At 36.1% G+C, this 16,421-nt stretch overlaps 1 protein-coding gene across 2 annotated transcripts in view; it reads right to left on the reverse strand.

Moving 5' to 3' along the window:
- LOC150104060 (potassium channel subfamily T member 2-like) overlaps positions 1-16,421 on the reverse strand; it is a 165,539-nt gene that overhangs the window by 63,053 nt on the left and 86,065 nt on the right. For both annotated transcript variants that reach the window (XM_090396723.1, XM_090396724.1), the window contains 2 exons: positions 4,841-4,935; positions 1,203-1,386 (listed from right to left, as the gene is read on the reverse strand). In XM_090396723.1, the coding sequence (XP_090252849.1) occupies positions 1,203-1,386; positions 4,841-4,935 (279 nt within the window). The remainder of the gene's footprint in view (positions 1-1,202; positions 1,387-4,840; positions 4,936-16,421) is intronic.

Genomic DNA, 16,421 nt, shown 5'->3' on the forward strand with positions numbered 1-16,421 from the left:
TCAGATAAAGGTGCTAAATTCCATAAATTGTTTTTTCGGCAATGAATAGTGACGAGAAAATCTCAGAAGTAACTTCCACTTGTTTCTAAGATCTGTAGAAAAGGTAATGAGAAGAACTCAGAAGTTATTTATATTTATGGGTTTTCTGTAACTCCACCACAACACGAAACGCGGTATCAGGGTGGATATAAGTCGTCGAGTATCTTTCTTTCTCTCTCTCTCTCTCTCTCTCTTATTACACGTAACGATTTTCTTGAGGAACTCGGTCAGTCATTCCGGTAATTCTCGCAGAAACTCGTTACAAGCAGTGGTTTTCCACTTCGTTAGCGATCCCAAATATTACACTTTCCCCTAAGCCTTTGTGCTCCAATGTGAAGTCATGTGACGAATATTCTCCTTGGTAAAACATTGGAGGACGTCGTGTCGAAATAAATATATATATAAAAAAATCACATCCATCCTTTCACCAGATATTTACAAAAAAAAAAAAAAAAACACATTAGCGTCTCCTATTGGCCATTATTATAAATCTTCAGATGTTATCTCAGAAACGGTACAAATAGTGTTAGGTTGGTGATCAACGTTTATTTTTGAGCACTTTGTGCTAAACCATAAACTATCTCTGCCATTTACTTCATCATTAGGGAAGAATTAATGTATTCTACAGCAACCATTTCATGTTACAAGAAACTTTTGAAATGTTGACTCATCAAAGTGCTGATGGCTCTTCATTTGCAAAGACAAGTTTTTGTTGCCATCACTTGCAGCAAAAAGGTTGTTTAGCTTGGATAGGTTGTCTGTTTATTCTTCTGAGTTAATGAACCAGAGTTTGCCGATAATGATGTTTTTAATGGATTACAGGCAATGAAAGAGATTAAAAAAACTTTCACTTTTAATGTGTGTGTGTGTGTGTGTGTGTGTGTGTGTGTGTGTGTGTGTGTGTGTGTGTGTGTGTGTGTGTGTGTGTGTGTGTGTGTGTGTGTGTGTGTGTGCATCTAAATTAGTGTGCACTTTTCTATGCTTCTCAAGTGGAAGAACTGATAGAATTGGTTCATTAAACTCATTACGAGCAAATGATTAATGGTATTAAGTAATTAGTTCGATTAGGAGTTTGTAATTTAGAAATTGCAAGGGACTCGTAACTCTAGAGATATGTCTCAAACAGTAAGCCAATTATATTATTATTATTCGTAAATTCTTACCTGGGTGGGCAGAACTATTAAAGCAACACAGATCATGACGACCATAAATAACTGAGAAGGCCAAACATCGGGTCGATATTCTCCGTACCCTACCGTAGAAAATGTCACAACCACAAAATATAGACTTTCAAAAAGGTCAACGTGGTGACTTCCTGCTCGCTGAAAGTGTTGAAAGCCGCAGACACTAAATAAAAAGAAATACTTCAATGAATGTCTGGATTTTTTGGTGAGCATACAGAAAAACAACTTTTATTAGAGTAGTCTTGGTCCTCCTGTCAGGTTATTAATAGAGAATATTTTAACGAATTATATATATATATATATAGTATTTTTATTTATTTTTTAATAGAATCTGGCAACGCTGTTCTAGAGATCAAACATGGAACATTTTCAAGCCTCCAGTAAGCGGGCGATGAGCTCACTCCGTGCGATGAAATCTACCTCATAAAGACATTCACAAAACAGCCATGTCCGTGTGGAACTCGAAGAGCAGTCTGTTAGTTTGCGTGCAGTACGCTGACCAGCGAGCCAACCAGTCCGGCATGTTCCTACACTTCCGAAATATCTTGACTAACTAAGGTGGCCTTACAGCTTTTATGGGTACATGAAAAATTTGTAATCCTAGTAAAAAGGACTGTGCTGAATTGAATGGTCATCATCTGTTATTTTTCATCATAATCTTCTTGTCGCCTACACATTTCTTCCAATAATGCTATATCTCCACCTGATCCCAACAGCAAAGTAACTGTCATCTTGTATGTCATCCTCAGCAGATAATGGCCTAAATATGATTAGTGCTAGGCAGGTGTTTTATTAGGTTTAAAAAGAGATGGCAGTATGAGGGAACAAAATCAAATGAAGAGGTTGGATGTTTGATAACGTTAAATTCGCAATCGTGAAGCAAATTGGTCTCCCAACGACTTGTCATTTCCAGCACATTGAAGAGAATGTGATTCTCGATATTGTGAGATGTCTCTGTAAGAACTGCATCCAATATGTCTGCTAGTCAGTTGTTTGTAGTACATTGTGAAGTTTTTTCATCAGTTCTTTGGTTATGACGACTGATGGACGGCAGGGATAAGAATAATCTTCAAGCGAACCAAGGATGAAATCGACTTCCCTATTCACTAGTACACAGATTGGGGGGGGGGGGGTGCTCTTCTAATGTCTGTATTTTGTTCTCATAACCACCAAGGATGTACGATCATATATGAAAATGAAAAAGATATAAACGTAAAAATCGCAAAATATTTAAAAATAACAGGTATAGTTAACTCTATGTTTAAACCAAACCTAGTTCAAAAACAAACCAGGCTAAAAGTATACAATACATTAGCCCTACCAGTCTTATTGTATGGAAGTGAAATCTGGACAATAAAACAAAAGACAAACAAAGATTAACAACAGCAGAAATGAAGTTTATGAGAAAAACTGCAAAGTATACCCTATTTGATCACAAAAGAAAGGAAGAAATTATGAAAGAATTAAACCAAGAACCAGTAATAGAAAAAATTAAAAAATATAAACATAAATAGATGGAACACGTTCAAAGAATGAAAACAGAAAGATTACCAAAACAAGCCTTAAAGTACAAACGATTAGGAAAAAGAAAACCAGGACGTCCTCTTAAACGATTCAACGATGACTTCTAAGGCCGGAACAGGCCATGCTAGGCCTACATCCTTGATACGCATGATGATGATGATGTTCTCATAACGGTTTTTGGTCTTAGATTCGTATTCGGCGAATATTGAATTACCCTAGAGATGTTAGTCTGTCAGGATATAAACTCAATCGCTTAAGAGGAATTAAAAATAAAATAAAAAATAGTTTATTGGCAAAATCTAACTAAATTTTGGATTCAAGAAATTTTCGATATTTTTTTATTGGGGGGATGCTTAATTAAGGAGGTAGGAATACAAATCATATTCTTTACATCCTTTAAGATAAGATAGAAATTAAGAATGAAAATCATCTAAATATTAACAACCTTTTTATAAAGTAGCAAATGATTTCATCACCCGACGTAAGACTACCTGATTTGGACCCCCTAAAGGCTAGAAAGAGTACTGTTAGATATTAAAATCCTTTTTCTAAGGAAAGGGATTTTAATATCTAACCTTCGTCTATTCACGCTACTAAATCTTTTACATCTTGACAAATTTTCGTAGGCGGAAGTGTTATAAAAAGATAGCAAATATGACACCTCATATCCTTTTTTAGTTAACATTGGCACAATTCCCCGCCACTGGGATAGTTAAAACTCTTCGAAAATGTGGAGGAGGAAAGAAAGACAAAAGTGTTTACATTTCCACTTTTCTAAATTTTCATTTTTGGGTGAGCATCTACAGATGTTTTCACTAATGTATGAATATTGTATGAATAATGTATGAGATGTGCTTTACATTATTTCCATAATGTAAAGCACATCTCACTAAAAGATGTATACTGCAATGCATTATGGGTGGGGTCACTACCCAGAACGGTTTCAACCTTTTTTGAGGTCTCCTCAGTGAGTAGCTAGACCCTAAAATACCAAGGTTGAAAAAGGTTGAAACCGGTCTGGGTAGTGACTCCACCCATAATGTATTGCAGTATACATATTTTAGTGAGATGTCCTTTACATTATGGGAAAATACTAAGAATAGTGATCAGAGCTTTACCCACCTTTACAATGAGTTGTCTGGTGTTGCACCACCTTTAGACTTGAACTACGTTTCAGGCGCAAACTGAACTGTTTGCTTACTTGGGAGAAGGAGTAAAACAACCAACCTTATAAAATTACTTGGTAACCCTAATATGCAGTATCCCCAAGTTAAAAAAAAATTATTACACACACATATATATATACACACACTCACTACGATCTTTAGCTCCTGTTATTATTTTCATACTTATTTACTCAGTTCGCTGTTCATAATTCAAATGTTTGGAAAGTTCAGTAGTAACAGTAAACGTGTCGGATAACTTTTGAAAGCTCTGGCATGGGAGAGAAAGAAAGAAGGAAAGAGAGAGAGAGAAAGAGAGAGAGAGAGAGAGAGAGAGAGAGAGTAGTTAAAATTTTCCTGATTCAGTAAGAATGAATAAAGCATCTGGTTATCGAGCAGAAATTTGAAACGAATTACACAAAGACCCAAACTTAATGACATTCGAGTTTCAATTCTTTAGAGAAAATGTTCTGTTACCAATTAAAATTTTCGCCTCAGTGCACAGAACTAACCAACAGTTATATTATCAACGTAATCGTAACAACTTACCTCAACTTATTGCGTCAACAAATAAAATTACAAATCAATTTGACTTTGGAATACCAATTAATAGTAGTCTATTTTTATCCCAAAACGATACCTGCTATGTCTTTTTTTTTCCTAAGTAGGATATAAACAATAACATAAATAAAACAATACAATTCGCTAGAATGACACTGTTAAGTCTATTCATATCCTCATTGTTTTTATGACAAGTCCATGTAATCTTCATATGTGTGTGTGTGTGTGTGTGTGTGTGGCTATTTAGCGATTGCAAATTTCTAATTTGACCTAATTTTATATCCAACTTCAAAGTAATTATCCAAACTCCTGGTTACAAATTATATTGAAGTTGCCTGTAATATTAGCTGCGCTGAACCGTGTTCTTACCTGGTAAAAATGAGGCACAGAAGTGTAGCTGACAGGATCATAAGTCTCTGAGACAGGGCGGACTGTGACCTTTGCATTGCTCGATGTAAATCGTTCTGAAATTAAAAAAAAAAGAAAGAAGAGAAATCAAGTATTAGAGAAGTGTTACTGTATATAAAATTGAGAATAATACATTATATCATATGGCAATATAATAATTGCCTTGTAGGTGAAATAAAGAAAGTATAAGAGTCTACAAATCCATAAGATTTAATTTTGTGTTTGAGAAAGAGTTCAGTAGAATTCAACACGTCTGCGCATTGCTGAATAAACAAACTAAAGAGAATTCCGAACTCTGTTATCTATTCATTAATATCTCCATAGTAAACTCAAAGAAACTTCTAGTCATTCATAATTAGAAAGGTATAAGCGCATATACCTGGAAATATTAGGTACTTGGCATTCTGTTCATGATGACGACTATGTATATAATAGCCTTATACAGTAGACATTTGATGACCTTGATGGAGATTCCATCCATGCCCAATGATTTTACTTCTGAGGTTCTTAATAATTCCGTGAACTTCAACAGATGATGTTTTGATCCGATGTGCAACCAGAATGGTGTTTGCACTTTGCATTTCATTATAAAACGCATGCGGGAATACCATTTCCTGATCAAGTCCAGGTCTCCAAAAGTATATCTATAGGACTACACTACATTTCCAGGATCATCGAATTTGACCGCATCACGACATACTAATGACATGTTTTCTGAGGATTGGTGGGACGGTTTTTGGTCAGCGATTTTGTGTGTAATATAGATCATATTTTTGGCTTTTTGAGCATTTTTCTACCTTGATGTGCCAGTATTTCGGTAGTAGCAACACCTCTCTCTCTCTCCTCTCGTCTACAAGAAGAAAGAGAAGTGAGGTGTTACTTTTTTATTTGATTTGAGAGACATTTGATTTCTTAGGAGAGTCACCAGGATTTCCTCATGGATTATTGGAGGTATTGCTTGAATTGGTAGAGATTACAGTTGCTATGATTGCTGTTATTTCTTTTCTACATTCACTACTGAGTTAGCAATGTGCTACTTATCAGTCTATGATTGCTAAAAAGTTTTCTCCAGTTAATAGCGGGTAGACCGGCTGTGGTGTTGTGATGTTTTGAGTCCAAATGGAGTAGGATTGAGTTGTGGCCAGAGCTGACATCAGCTGCTGCATATAGTCGAAAATCATGTACAACGTTAAGGAATATATAGCAGATGATCTTAACTCGAGTCTCTTTTGCGACAGAACGACAATAGTCGCACTGCCGCAACGTTCCTAATTCGTTGCCATTTGTGCATTATGGTTTGCAGTTCTGCTGTTCATCTGCTACCCAAGTGAGGCTTGATCTTTGCGTAGTTGCTTGCTTGGAAAATTGTAGATAGACTAATTTTTAGTTTTCCGCGTTGGCCGCTTGGATTCCCTCACCGACATGTGTCTCCTCTAGTGTCTGGTCTGCCATTGTGATATAGATTGCTAGTTCCTGAGCTTTGGGTGGTCGGACCTGTGTTTCGTTCACAAGATTAGCTCAGCGTTATAACGCATGGCGAATACTTATGTTGTGTGTTTAATCTTCCAGAATACTGGCATTCCAGATAATTCTGCTTTCCTGTGGGCGTTAGCCATCGATTAGAGCAGTCAGGCTTCACAAATATATTTATGGAGTCCTTCCTTGATTAGCTTTGCCAAATTCGATCAGCATTTCTCTCGGTATTGTTTCTACTATGGCAGCTTTTTTGGGGATTTGATGAATATTTTCGTTCGGGTTGTACCGTTCTCCATGATGTGGCCATAACCGCGTGAGTGCTCACTTAGGTGGTTATAATGCCTCTGAGGAGAGTGGGGATTCTCGATTTTGTTTCTGTCTGTATTATCAGACAGCTTTGCCTCTAATAGGACAACTCTATGAAGTCTTTGCTATTTTTGGTCGGTTATTCTTGTTGTTGGCCCCTTTAGCCGGTTAATCTTATGGCCCATATGTCTCTTTTAAGAACGAATGTGATGTGGGGCGTTCTTCTCGTCCAGGAATCTCGTAATTTCTCAGTAGTCAAAGATTGTCGTTTTGGTTGAAAGCAAACAAACTTCTTCGTGAATGATTCCGTCCATTATCGCTTTGGCCAGAGATAACAAGTAGCATTCACTCTTTCATGTTTTGTTTATACCCACTCCCAACTTCTTACTTCCTGGGATCCTTAAAGGGCTTTGGGTACTTTTGATAGTGGTGTGTGGCACGGCCTGCAGTTGATTCTTTTGGCTTCCGGTAAGCCTGCACTCTTAATTCTCTGCAGACACCACACTCTCAGGCAAGGCATTCCAATCATTCACAACTCTTCCCTGTCTGGAATGAACGGCAACTTTACAATCTGGACTCGATCAGGCCACTTCGTTTCAAGTAGTTCAACTAATCTTCTGAATACGAGTGCAATTTCAAATTCCAGACTCTCTGACGGAAGATCTCCATTAAAAAAAATAAGAGCAATTAATAAGTTAACTTATGGTGATTACTGTGCTGAAAAAAGGATGAGAACTATTTTTTTTTCAATTTAGTGAACAAAATCCAAAATCACCAGAAACAATTCAGCTTTTTTTCAATACAGAATAATGGACTCTGCAAACTGTACAGTAAAAAAAAAAAGAAGGTGTTATTGAGCTATGTACAGTAAAAAAAGTGTAAGAAGGTGTTATTGAGCTATTAAAGCTCTGCTCATGGCAGGAGGGTAACGGCAATAGCCGAACCTCAGTTAGACCTTCATTGGCCATTGCCATCCATTACCCTCTTCTAAGAAGAAGATTATTTCCTAATAATGATTCATAATAATGATTTAATATAATTACTGTTAAAGAGTCTTGCAAAAAATTAAATAAGTTTCTCATATATTACAAAATTAATATTTATTATTATAAAAATGTGTTTATAGTTTCTATCTTTTTTATTACAATTTTTATAATTAAGATAGTAAAACTCTTTTAGGAACTCATTTCGTTTTAATCGGAATTATCAATGAATCAGCAGTAATAAACCAATTAAATTACTTCGTCACTCAAAAAAAAAAAAAAAAAAAAGCCATAATATGAGGTCCGGGTATCTAGCTAATAATGTGGAACAATAATAGTGCCAAATTTTGTATTTGGTTGGAGGGATTTTGGTATTTCAGAATCACTTATTTTACTTTATTATTATAACTACAGAGCTTCCGTAGCTCAGTAAGTATAGACAAAGACCTGGATTCGATTCCCGTCAGTGACGTGAGGAACCTTTACCTGGTCTCTTTCGACTAAAGGTGAGTTAGCCGGTCTCCTACGGAGGAAGAGGGTTTTTTCTCCCGGTAATTCGGGTTTTTTTATCTCTCAAAACAGGCAAACCGGTCCCATGAATACACACGGCTACAATCATAAATATACTTACAGCAAGGAAGACAACGGGAAACCACCTTGCTCATAATCATCTCCCTAGTATGGTAGCATATAGCTACCCCACCAGCTATATGGCTGAGGGAATAGGAAAAATAGATAACTATAACGATCGTACACTTCGGAAATGTACGAGATAGAGAGAGGTCGTCATTAAAATACCAGTTCCTACTTTTTTATTTCTATTTCTTTTCTATTTATTTCTATATGGATATGAATAAAGAGTAAGGCCCTGTAACATGAATAAAATCTAGGAACAGCTAAAGGAAAACATAAAGCTTTATCCGTTCCCTCAAACTTTGACATAAATTTCAAAAATCTGTATTGGAGTATTGAACTTCTTCAATATTGCACATGTTTACAAATTTGATTTTTTGAAGAGGATATTTTGATGGAAACCGCAGTCACAAAGATTATGTTGAGTTTAAAGTCTATTCTTACTAAAATATCTTATAGGAATGACTGTCAAGCGAAACAATATCTGTATTATAATGATATTGATGTGGTCGATCATTAAGAAAGGAAATATGGCTATTCCGCTATTGACTTTTACCCAATAAAGTGAGTAGTTTTAAGGATCTCCAGAATGTCTTCAAAGCGCTTGTATTTATATTTAGGAAAAGGCCTTCTCCAACCCTAATTACATTAATGACAATCCCAGCTTTTTAGAATGCCAATATGGCTTTCATGAATCAAATGAGTTAAATATATTCAATTCAAAACGCTTGTAGTTATATTTATATTTAGGAGAACTGCTAACCCTAATTATGTTAATGGAAATCCCAGCTTTTCAGACTGCCAATATGGTTTTAATCTTATAGTTCTTATAAGAACTGGGCGATGGACTGAGTTGTTGACTCTTTATCCCGTCATCTGAATGAAGTAAATCTGTGTGGATGGAGTGTTATTGAGCTAAAAAGCTCTAGTCATGGCTGGGTAACGGCAATAACCGAGCCTCAGTTAAAACTTCATTGGCTACAGCATTGTCATTTGTTACCCTGGAAGTCCTAAAAAGGCCTTTTGCCTCGTTCATGGTTTTAATTCTTATAAGAACTGGGCGATGGACTGAGTCCTTGACTCTTTATACCGTCATCTGAATGAAGAAAATCTGTGTGGATTGAGTGTTATTGAGCTAAAAAGCTCTAGTCATGGCTGGGTAACGGCAATAGCCGAGCCTCAGTTAAAACTTCATTGGTTACAGCATTACCATTTGTTACCCTGATTAGTAAGTAAAGGGTAAAATCTCAAAAAATCGGACGATCTCTAGGCCACTCCATAGTGGGCGAAAGACCGTCCATATCTCAGCGTTGGTTCCACTCAGTGACGGGCTCCCCGACCACTGAGCAGAACCGCTCAAATTCCGAGGAAAATAATTCACCGGCAAGAACCCCTCAGCGGGCCGTGCCGGAGAACACCTTCCCCGGAGACTCAAAGTGCTCCCTTAAGGCAAAAACCTTAAGAGAGCGAACTCAAAAACTCATCACCCAAGATAACAGCAACAGCCGAACCTCAGTTAACTTCCTTGGTTCAGCATTACCATTTGTTACCCTGATTAGTAAGTAAAGGGTAAAATCTCAAAAAATCGGACGATCTCTAGGCCACTCCATAGTGGGCGAAAGACCGTCCATATCTCAGCGTTGGTTCCACTCAGTGACGGGCTCCCCGACCACTGAGCAGAACCGCTCAAATTCCGAGGAAAATAATTCACCGGCAAGAACTCCTCAGCGGGCCGTGCCGGAGAACACCTTCCCCGGAGACTCAAAGTGCTCCCTTAAGGCAAAAACCTTAAGAGAGCGAACTCAAAAACTCATCACCCAGGATAACAGCAACAGCCGAACCTCAGTTAACTTCCTTGGTTCAGCATTACCATTTGTTACCCTGATTAGTAAGTAAAGGGTAAAATCTCAAAAAATCGGACGATCTCTAGGCCACTCCATAGTGGGCGAAAGACCGTCCATGTCTCAGCGTTGGTTCCACTTAGTGACGGCCGCCCCGTCCTAGCACCCCGTTTAAGCAGAACCGCTCAGCGTTGGTTCCACTCAGTGTCGGCCGCCCCGTCCTAGCACCCCGACTACTGAGAAGAACCGCTCAAATTCCGAGGAAACTAATTCACCGACAAGAACCCCTCAGCGGGCCGTGCCGGAGAACACCTTCCCCGGAGACTCAAGGTGCTCCCTTAAGGCAAAAACCCTAAGGGAGCGAACTCAAAAACTCACACCCAGGATAACAGCAACAGCGGAACCTCAGTTTACTTCCTTGGTTCAGCATTGCTAATTGTTACCCTGATTAGTAAGTAAAGGGTAAAATCTCAAAAAATCGGACGATCTCTAGGCTACTCCATAGTGGGCGAAAGACCGTCCATGTCTCAGCGTTGGTTCCACTCATTGACGGCCGCCCCGTCCTAGCACCCCGACGGGCTCCCCGTTTAAGCAGAACCGCTCAGCGTTGGTTCCACTCCGATGGGCTCCCCGACTCCTGAGCAGAACCGCTCAAATTCCGAGGAAAATAATTCACCGACAAGAACCCCTCAGCGGGCCCTGCCGGAGAACACCTTCCCCGGAGACTCAAGGTGCTCCCTTAAGGCAAAAACCCTAAGGGAGCGAACTCAAAAACTCACACCCAGGATAACAGCAACAGCCGAACCTCAGTTTACTTCCTCGGTTCAGCATTGCTAATTGTTACCCTGGAAGTCCTAAAAAGGACTTTCTCACTCATGGTTTTAATTTTTTTAATTAATTAAAGCTCTAATCATGGCAGGAGGGTAACAGAAATGGTTTTAATGAATCAAATGAGTTAAATATATTCAACGCACAAGAAAGTTTAGAAACGGTGTAAAATATAAGAATACATTTTTACGAATGAAATTAACTATAATAAATTTTTATTTTATTTTATTACAGTTCTTTTTTTTTTAATTAAATTATTATATTAGTTATTTTCAATTAAATTGTTTAAATTGAAAAGAAAATTTATAAATTTTTGTAATTTATAGAAAATTAATTTTCTATCCGGTGAAAAGAATGCAGCAACACATTACTACTTAGATGACGTAGATTTACAAATATTTGCGTAGTGTATTCAACACAGTTTAAACATAGGTCAAAGTTATAATTATTACATATGAAGTTTTAATTATTTGTGTTTTGTTGTCATCATAATCATCTCTTGTAATAAATGATTTCTATAAATTATAGAATATTTTAAATCTGTATTTTTTCATTTCATTTAATTTTATTTTCTAAGAGACTTCTCATTTATTAGAAATTTTTCAGTGATAAAAATAATTTCCTGATATGCTACTACATTTCTAAACTATGTCCTGTGTGCTAAATTTAACTCATTTTATTTATAATAATTGCAGATAGTGGAAAGCCTAATTTTAGTTTGAACATAAAATAATATTCATTACATGTTCGAAATTTGAAAAACCTTCATTTATGCCATTCATGATCTACGTATTGAACTATTAAATAAGTACCAAATCAAGTAATAAAAATACTTTCACATCATAATAAAATACTCAGCATTAGCGAAATTTTTATGATTAGCCTTCTTAGCGAACTCTCTGTGGTGCATACGAGGCAACTGTAGTAAAGGTGACTCAAGCTACTAGTAAAACTAAAATTAGCTGACTTAAAAGTTGTCCTTTACTATTCATAAATATCGTAAAAAATAATATCGATTCAGGCAACATATTGAAATGAAAATATAGATATTTTAATATAATTCAAAGATTGCTTGTATCAAATTTTTTAAAAACTTTTATTATTAATACAAACTTGTTTTTCCCTTTTTACCGTGAAGCTGAAAATATGCTTCCAAATTACGGAGTTTGAGTTACTTTTACTATATTATCTCCGTATGCATACTTTTTTAATCTCAGTATGCATCTTTCTTTAAAGTGGTTACATGAAAAAAATGACAAATTCATAAATCGATCTGTGGTATCACAATTAATTCAATGATTTTATGTGTTTTTCTGATGCTTATTCGATATTCATTTTGAGATTCTGTCCATGTGCATGTGAAACTTCTGGAGAGACATTTAGTACTATTTGATCTTATTTTTCTAGTAGTTGTCTCAATTTTAGTTTCAATCGAACTATTTCTAGTGGAAAAATCTAGAAAATCTATTCGAAATAATGCCAAATAACAATTTCCTAATTATGCTATGGCAACATGGGTGTTTCACGGAATTTGGTTTTTAAAAGTCTATTAAAATTATTTTTATCTTAATTTTGAGTCAACAAAACAATTCAGTTATAAAATATGAACGAAAAAAGAGATCTGAAATTTTCACAGTACACAATGGAAAAAAATTTCTAGATTCAATCTAACATAATGATTGTTTTATGACAGTCTATCCTGCGAAAGACAGTAAACCAGTAACACATCTAGTACCGTGAATACAGTAACGATAAGATAGTAAATAAATAGGAGTACTACAATGTGTTTTCTGTGTTGATTACTTTTAAGATGGTTAAGAAGGGTTGTATTTGCTGTATTTTCGTCTTTCACGGGTGCTTTGCTTTGTTTTATCTTTTATTAGTACTAAAGAAAACCAAGGTTCCAAAATAGTGCTATCTTCAAGGAAAACCATAAAAAAGATAAATATCTAGAAATGCACAGGAATCGCTGGATTCATGTGCATTATTCAGTGTAATAAATACAGAGCTGAGACAAAGTTTGTTAAAGGTGGAACAAGCTCTGTGATATATCATCTCATTCCTATTATTATTATTATTATTATTATTATTAAAGTAGCAGACCATTACTTCGCCGCTCTAAACCTGCACACTAAGACAATATCCATGCAATTCACCACAGATGAAAAACAACACGAAACAATAAGAGACGAAGAAATAGTAACCACGAAATAAGAAATACCGACTGGTAACAAATGGCATCAGATTCAGGAGATATCTTATACAACAACATTAAACACACACACTGGAGGAAATATATAAGAAATCTGCAAAGAAAGTCAGAATTCGCTCAAGAACAACACAAAATCTTTGGATAACACAAAACTTATTCCTAGAAATACACAGAAAGGACGCTCTATGGAAAGAATCAAATCGATATCCAAATAACACAGCTTTAAAAACTGGATATAAGATAACAAGGAATCGCCTTGCAACACAAATAAGAAATGCAAAAAGAAAGTACTACAGAGACAAATTAACCTCTGCACAAAACAACATGAAAGAAACATGGCATCTGATCAACAATGTGCTAGATTGTGCTCCCAACACCACCTCCTCTGAAACCATAAAACACAACTTCGTGAAAGACGCAAAACCTATCCAACAATTAGCAAATGACTTTAACCAATACTTTGCATACTCCATCCAGAAACTGCACAGAAATATTCCCCCAATCACAAAACGTGATCCTCCACTTGCACCACAATCAAAACAGACATTATAGTTCCAACCATAAAAGAAGCAGAACTTCTCTCTGTAATACATCAAATCAAACCAAACAAAGGCCCAGGAATTGATGGTATGATACCTAAGGATATCAAGCAATATGCAACTAGCTTAGGACCTATCCTACTAAACTTAATAGATAAAATATTTAAAACAGGACAGATACCAAGTATGCTAAAGACCGCCATAATCACATCCATATACAAACATGGAAAAATGAATTTAATCAGCAATTACAGACCAAAAGCAACATTACCAATTATCAATCAAATTATGGAGTGGATTGTACTAAAGTAACTCACAGCATATACAGAGAGCTTTCATATTATCCCCAAAACACAATACGGTTTTCAGAAAAATAAGGGAACAACATCTCTCCTGGAAGACTTTACAGACGTAATTAACACCGCCTTAGACGAAAACAAAATTGCCATGGTAGTCTTTATTGATCTAACTAAAGCATTTGATACACTCACACATCAAACCTTGTTAGAAAAGCTGATGCATGTTGGAATAGATGGGCCTCTGGACAGGTAGTTTACAAACTCCTTTCAAAATAGAAAGCATATCACACGAATCGGGTCAAACCGAAGTAGAGAACAACCAGTAACCTATGGAGTGCCACAGGGAGCTGTACTCTCCCCAACTCTATTTAACATTTACACGCACGATATAAATCAGCTACCTCTCAAAGGTAAGATCTTCCAATACGCAGACGATACAGCTAAAATATCCATCCATAATAATGCAAGCATAGCCCAAACAAATATGCAACATGACATCAATCTGCTCATAGACTGGCTCACGAAAAACTCCATACATCTAAACCCAGAAAAGACAAAATTAATGATATTCAGAAATCCACTGACTCGACCAGTTGATAACAAATATATAACCATCCAACATCCACTCTCCAACATAAAAAACACACAAAACAGTAAAGCCACTACAATCACTCAGATTGAAACAATACGATACCTTGGATTTACTTCGATGCAGATATGAACTGGAATAACCACATAAACCACCTCCACAACAAACTCCGAACAATAAGTGGCAAACTCTACAGGTTAAAAGACATAGTTCCCATATGCCTAAAAATACTAATATACAAAGCACTATGCCAAAATATACTAAGATATGCTATAACAACGTATGCTTTCTGTGCACCTTCCAAACTAAATAGATTAATGTCGCTACAGTACAAAATGATAAAACTGATCTTTGGGGAACAAAGAGAAAATAACGACCTTATATACATTGTAATGTCAGAATACAAAATACTGACAGCAAAACATTTATGTCACTATGCAGATTTACTAAAACATTATTTCGATGCCAACTACAGGACAGTCATAAATACATACCGTATAACAAGACCTCAGACAACTAATTATATCACATATAAATACAATACTCACTACGGAAAGGCCACGCGAAACTTCTATATCCCAGACATGATAAACAAATTACCTTTTGAATAAATACAGAAACCTTACAAACTACAATAGCCTGAAAAGAGCTCTAAGGACATACTATGAACAAGAAAAACGCACAAAAATACCATACAAACTTAACGAAACACAATATATTCGTACAAGCTTCCAGTTCAGCCACGCATCAAGACATTCCAAGTTATCATATGTGTGTACGTATTGTGCGTGGAGAGCGCGAATTTCTCAATCAACGGCTGCAGTGGAAATCAAACCTATTAAACATACGTTTGATTTTGTAACTTCCCAAAACAGCAAACAAACCAATAAATAATAACTAACTGATGTCATCCTCAGATAAGCTTACAAATAAGCTTCAAGGATGCATGTAATGTATGCATCTTATGTAATAAAAAAAGTTATCGGAAATGATTATTGTAATTTGTCAAACTTAAATTAAAAAAAAATTATATATATATATATATATATATATATATATATTTAAAAAGTATAATGGAAAACAGAAATTGATATATAATATAAACTAGATAAAATAATAAAACCTATCCAAATAATTGTCAATCAAAGATATCTAGTTTCTAGGTTAAGCATTCCAAGGAGGGGGGGGCTTTCTGAAAATGATGATATGTGAGGAAATAAATATAAAGACACCCCAACGATATCAGCACATCCCGTCTCTGTTACTACTTATTCAGTGTTGCTATAGTAACCATAACTACTTCAGGTTTTGCCTCATTAGCTTTCCATTCATCGCCATAAAAGTAACCTTCTATCATACTTATCACCTGCGGAGAGAGGGGGGGGGAAGCAAATGGTTTTCTGCAATGCTTGCACGTTGTTGTGGGAACAGGAATTCTTCCTATCAAGAATTTTTCAGGTCTTAAAGAGCTTTCGATTGAAGCCAAAGTTCGTCTGGAGTTTAAATCCTCTAAACTAAGACAGGACTTAAATGAAGCGTGTAAATAGAAAATACCTCGGGATTTGTAGCTATCCATGGAGTCGATAGTATGTAGGTCGACACACTGTTTGTTTTTATTACGAAAAACTAAAGGCCTCGTACGAGTGTGTGATCTGAATGACCTGGACGACAAGGAACAGAAACCGTGATGTACATTTAATGGGTATTTCTTCGCTGAATTAGCCTTAACAAAATTAGATTTTATTGGTGTAAACGATGACAGACCAACGAAATGATCAGTTTATTTTCCAAATTATATTTAGAAGTATATTACGAACAGTAGATGGTATTTCTGTT

The sequence above is a fragment of the Typopeltis vanoorti genome, chromosome 8 (genome assembly GCF_054136105.1).
Source record: "Typopeltis vanoorti isolate ZY-2024b chromosome 8, IOZ_Tvanoo_1.0, whole genome shotgun sequence".
NCBI lineage: Eukaryota > Metazoa > Arthropoda > Arachnida > Uropygi > Thelyphonidae > Typopeltis > Typopeltis vanoorti.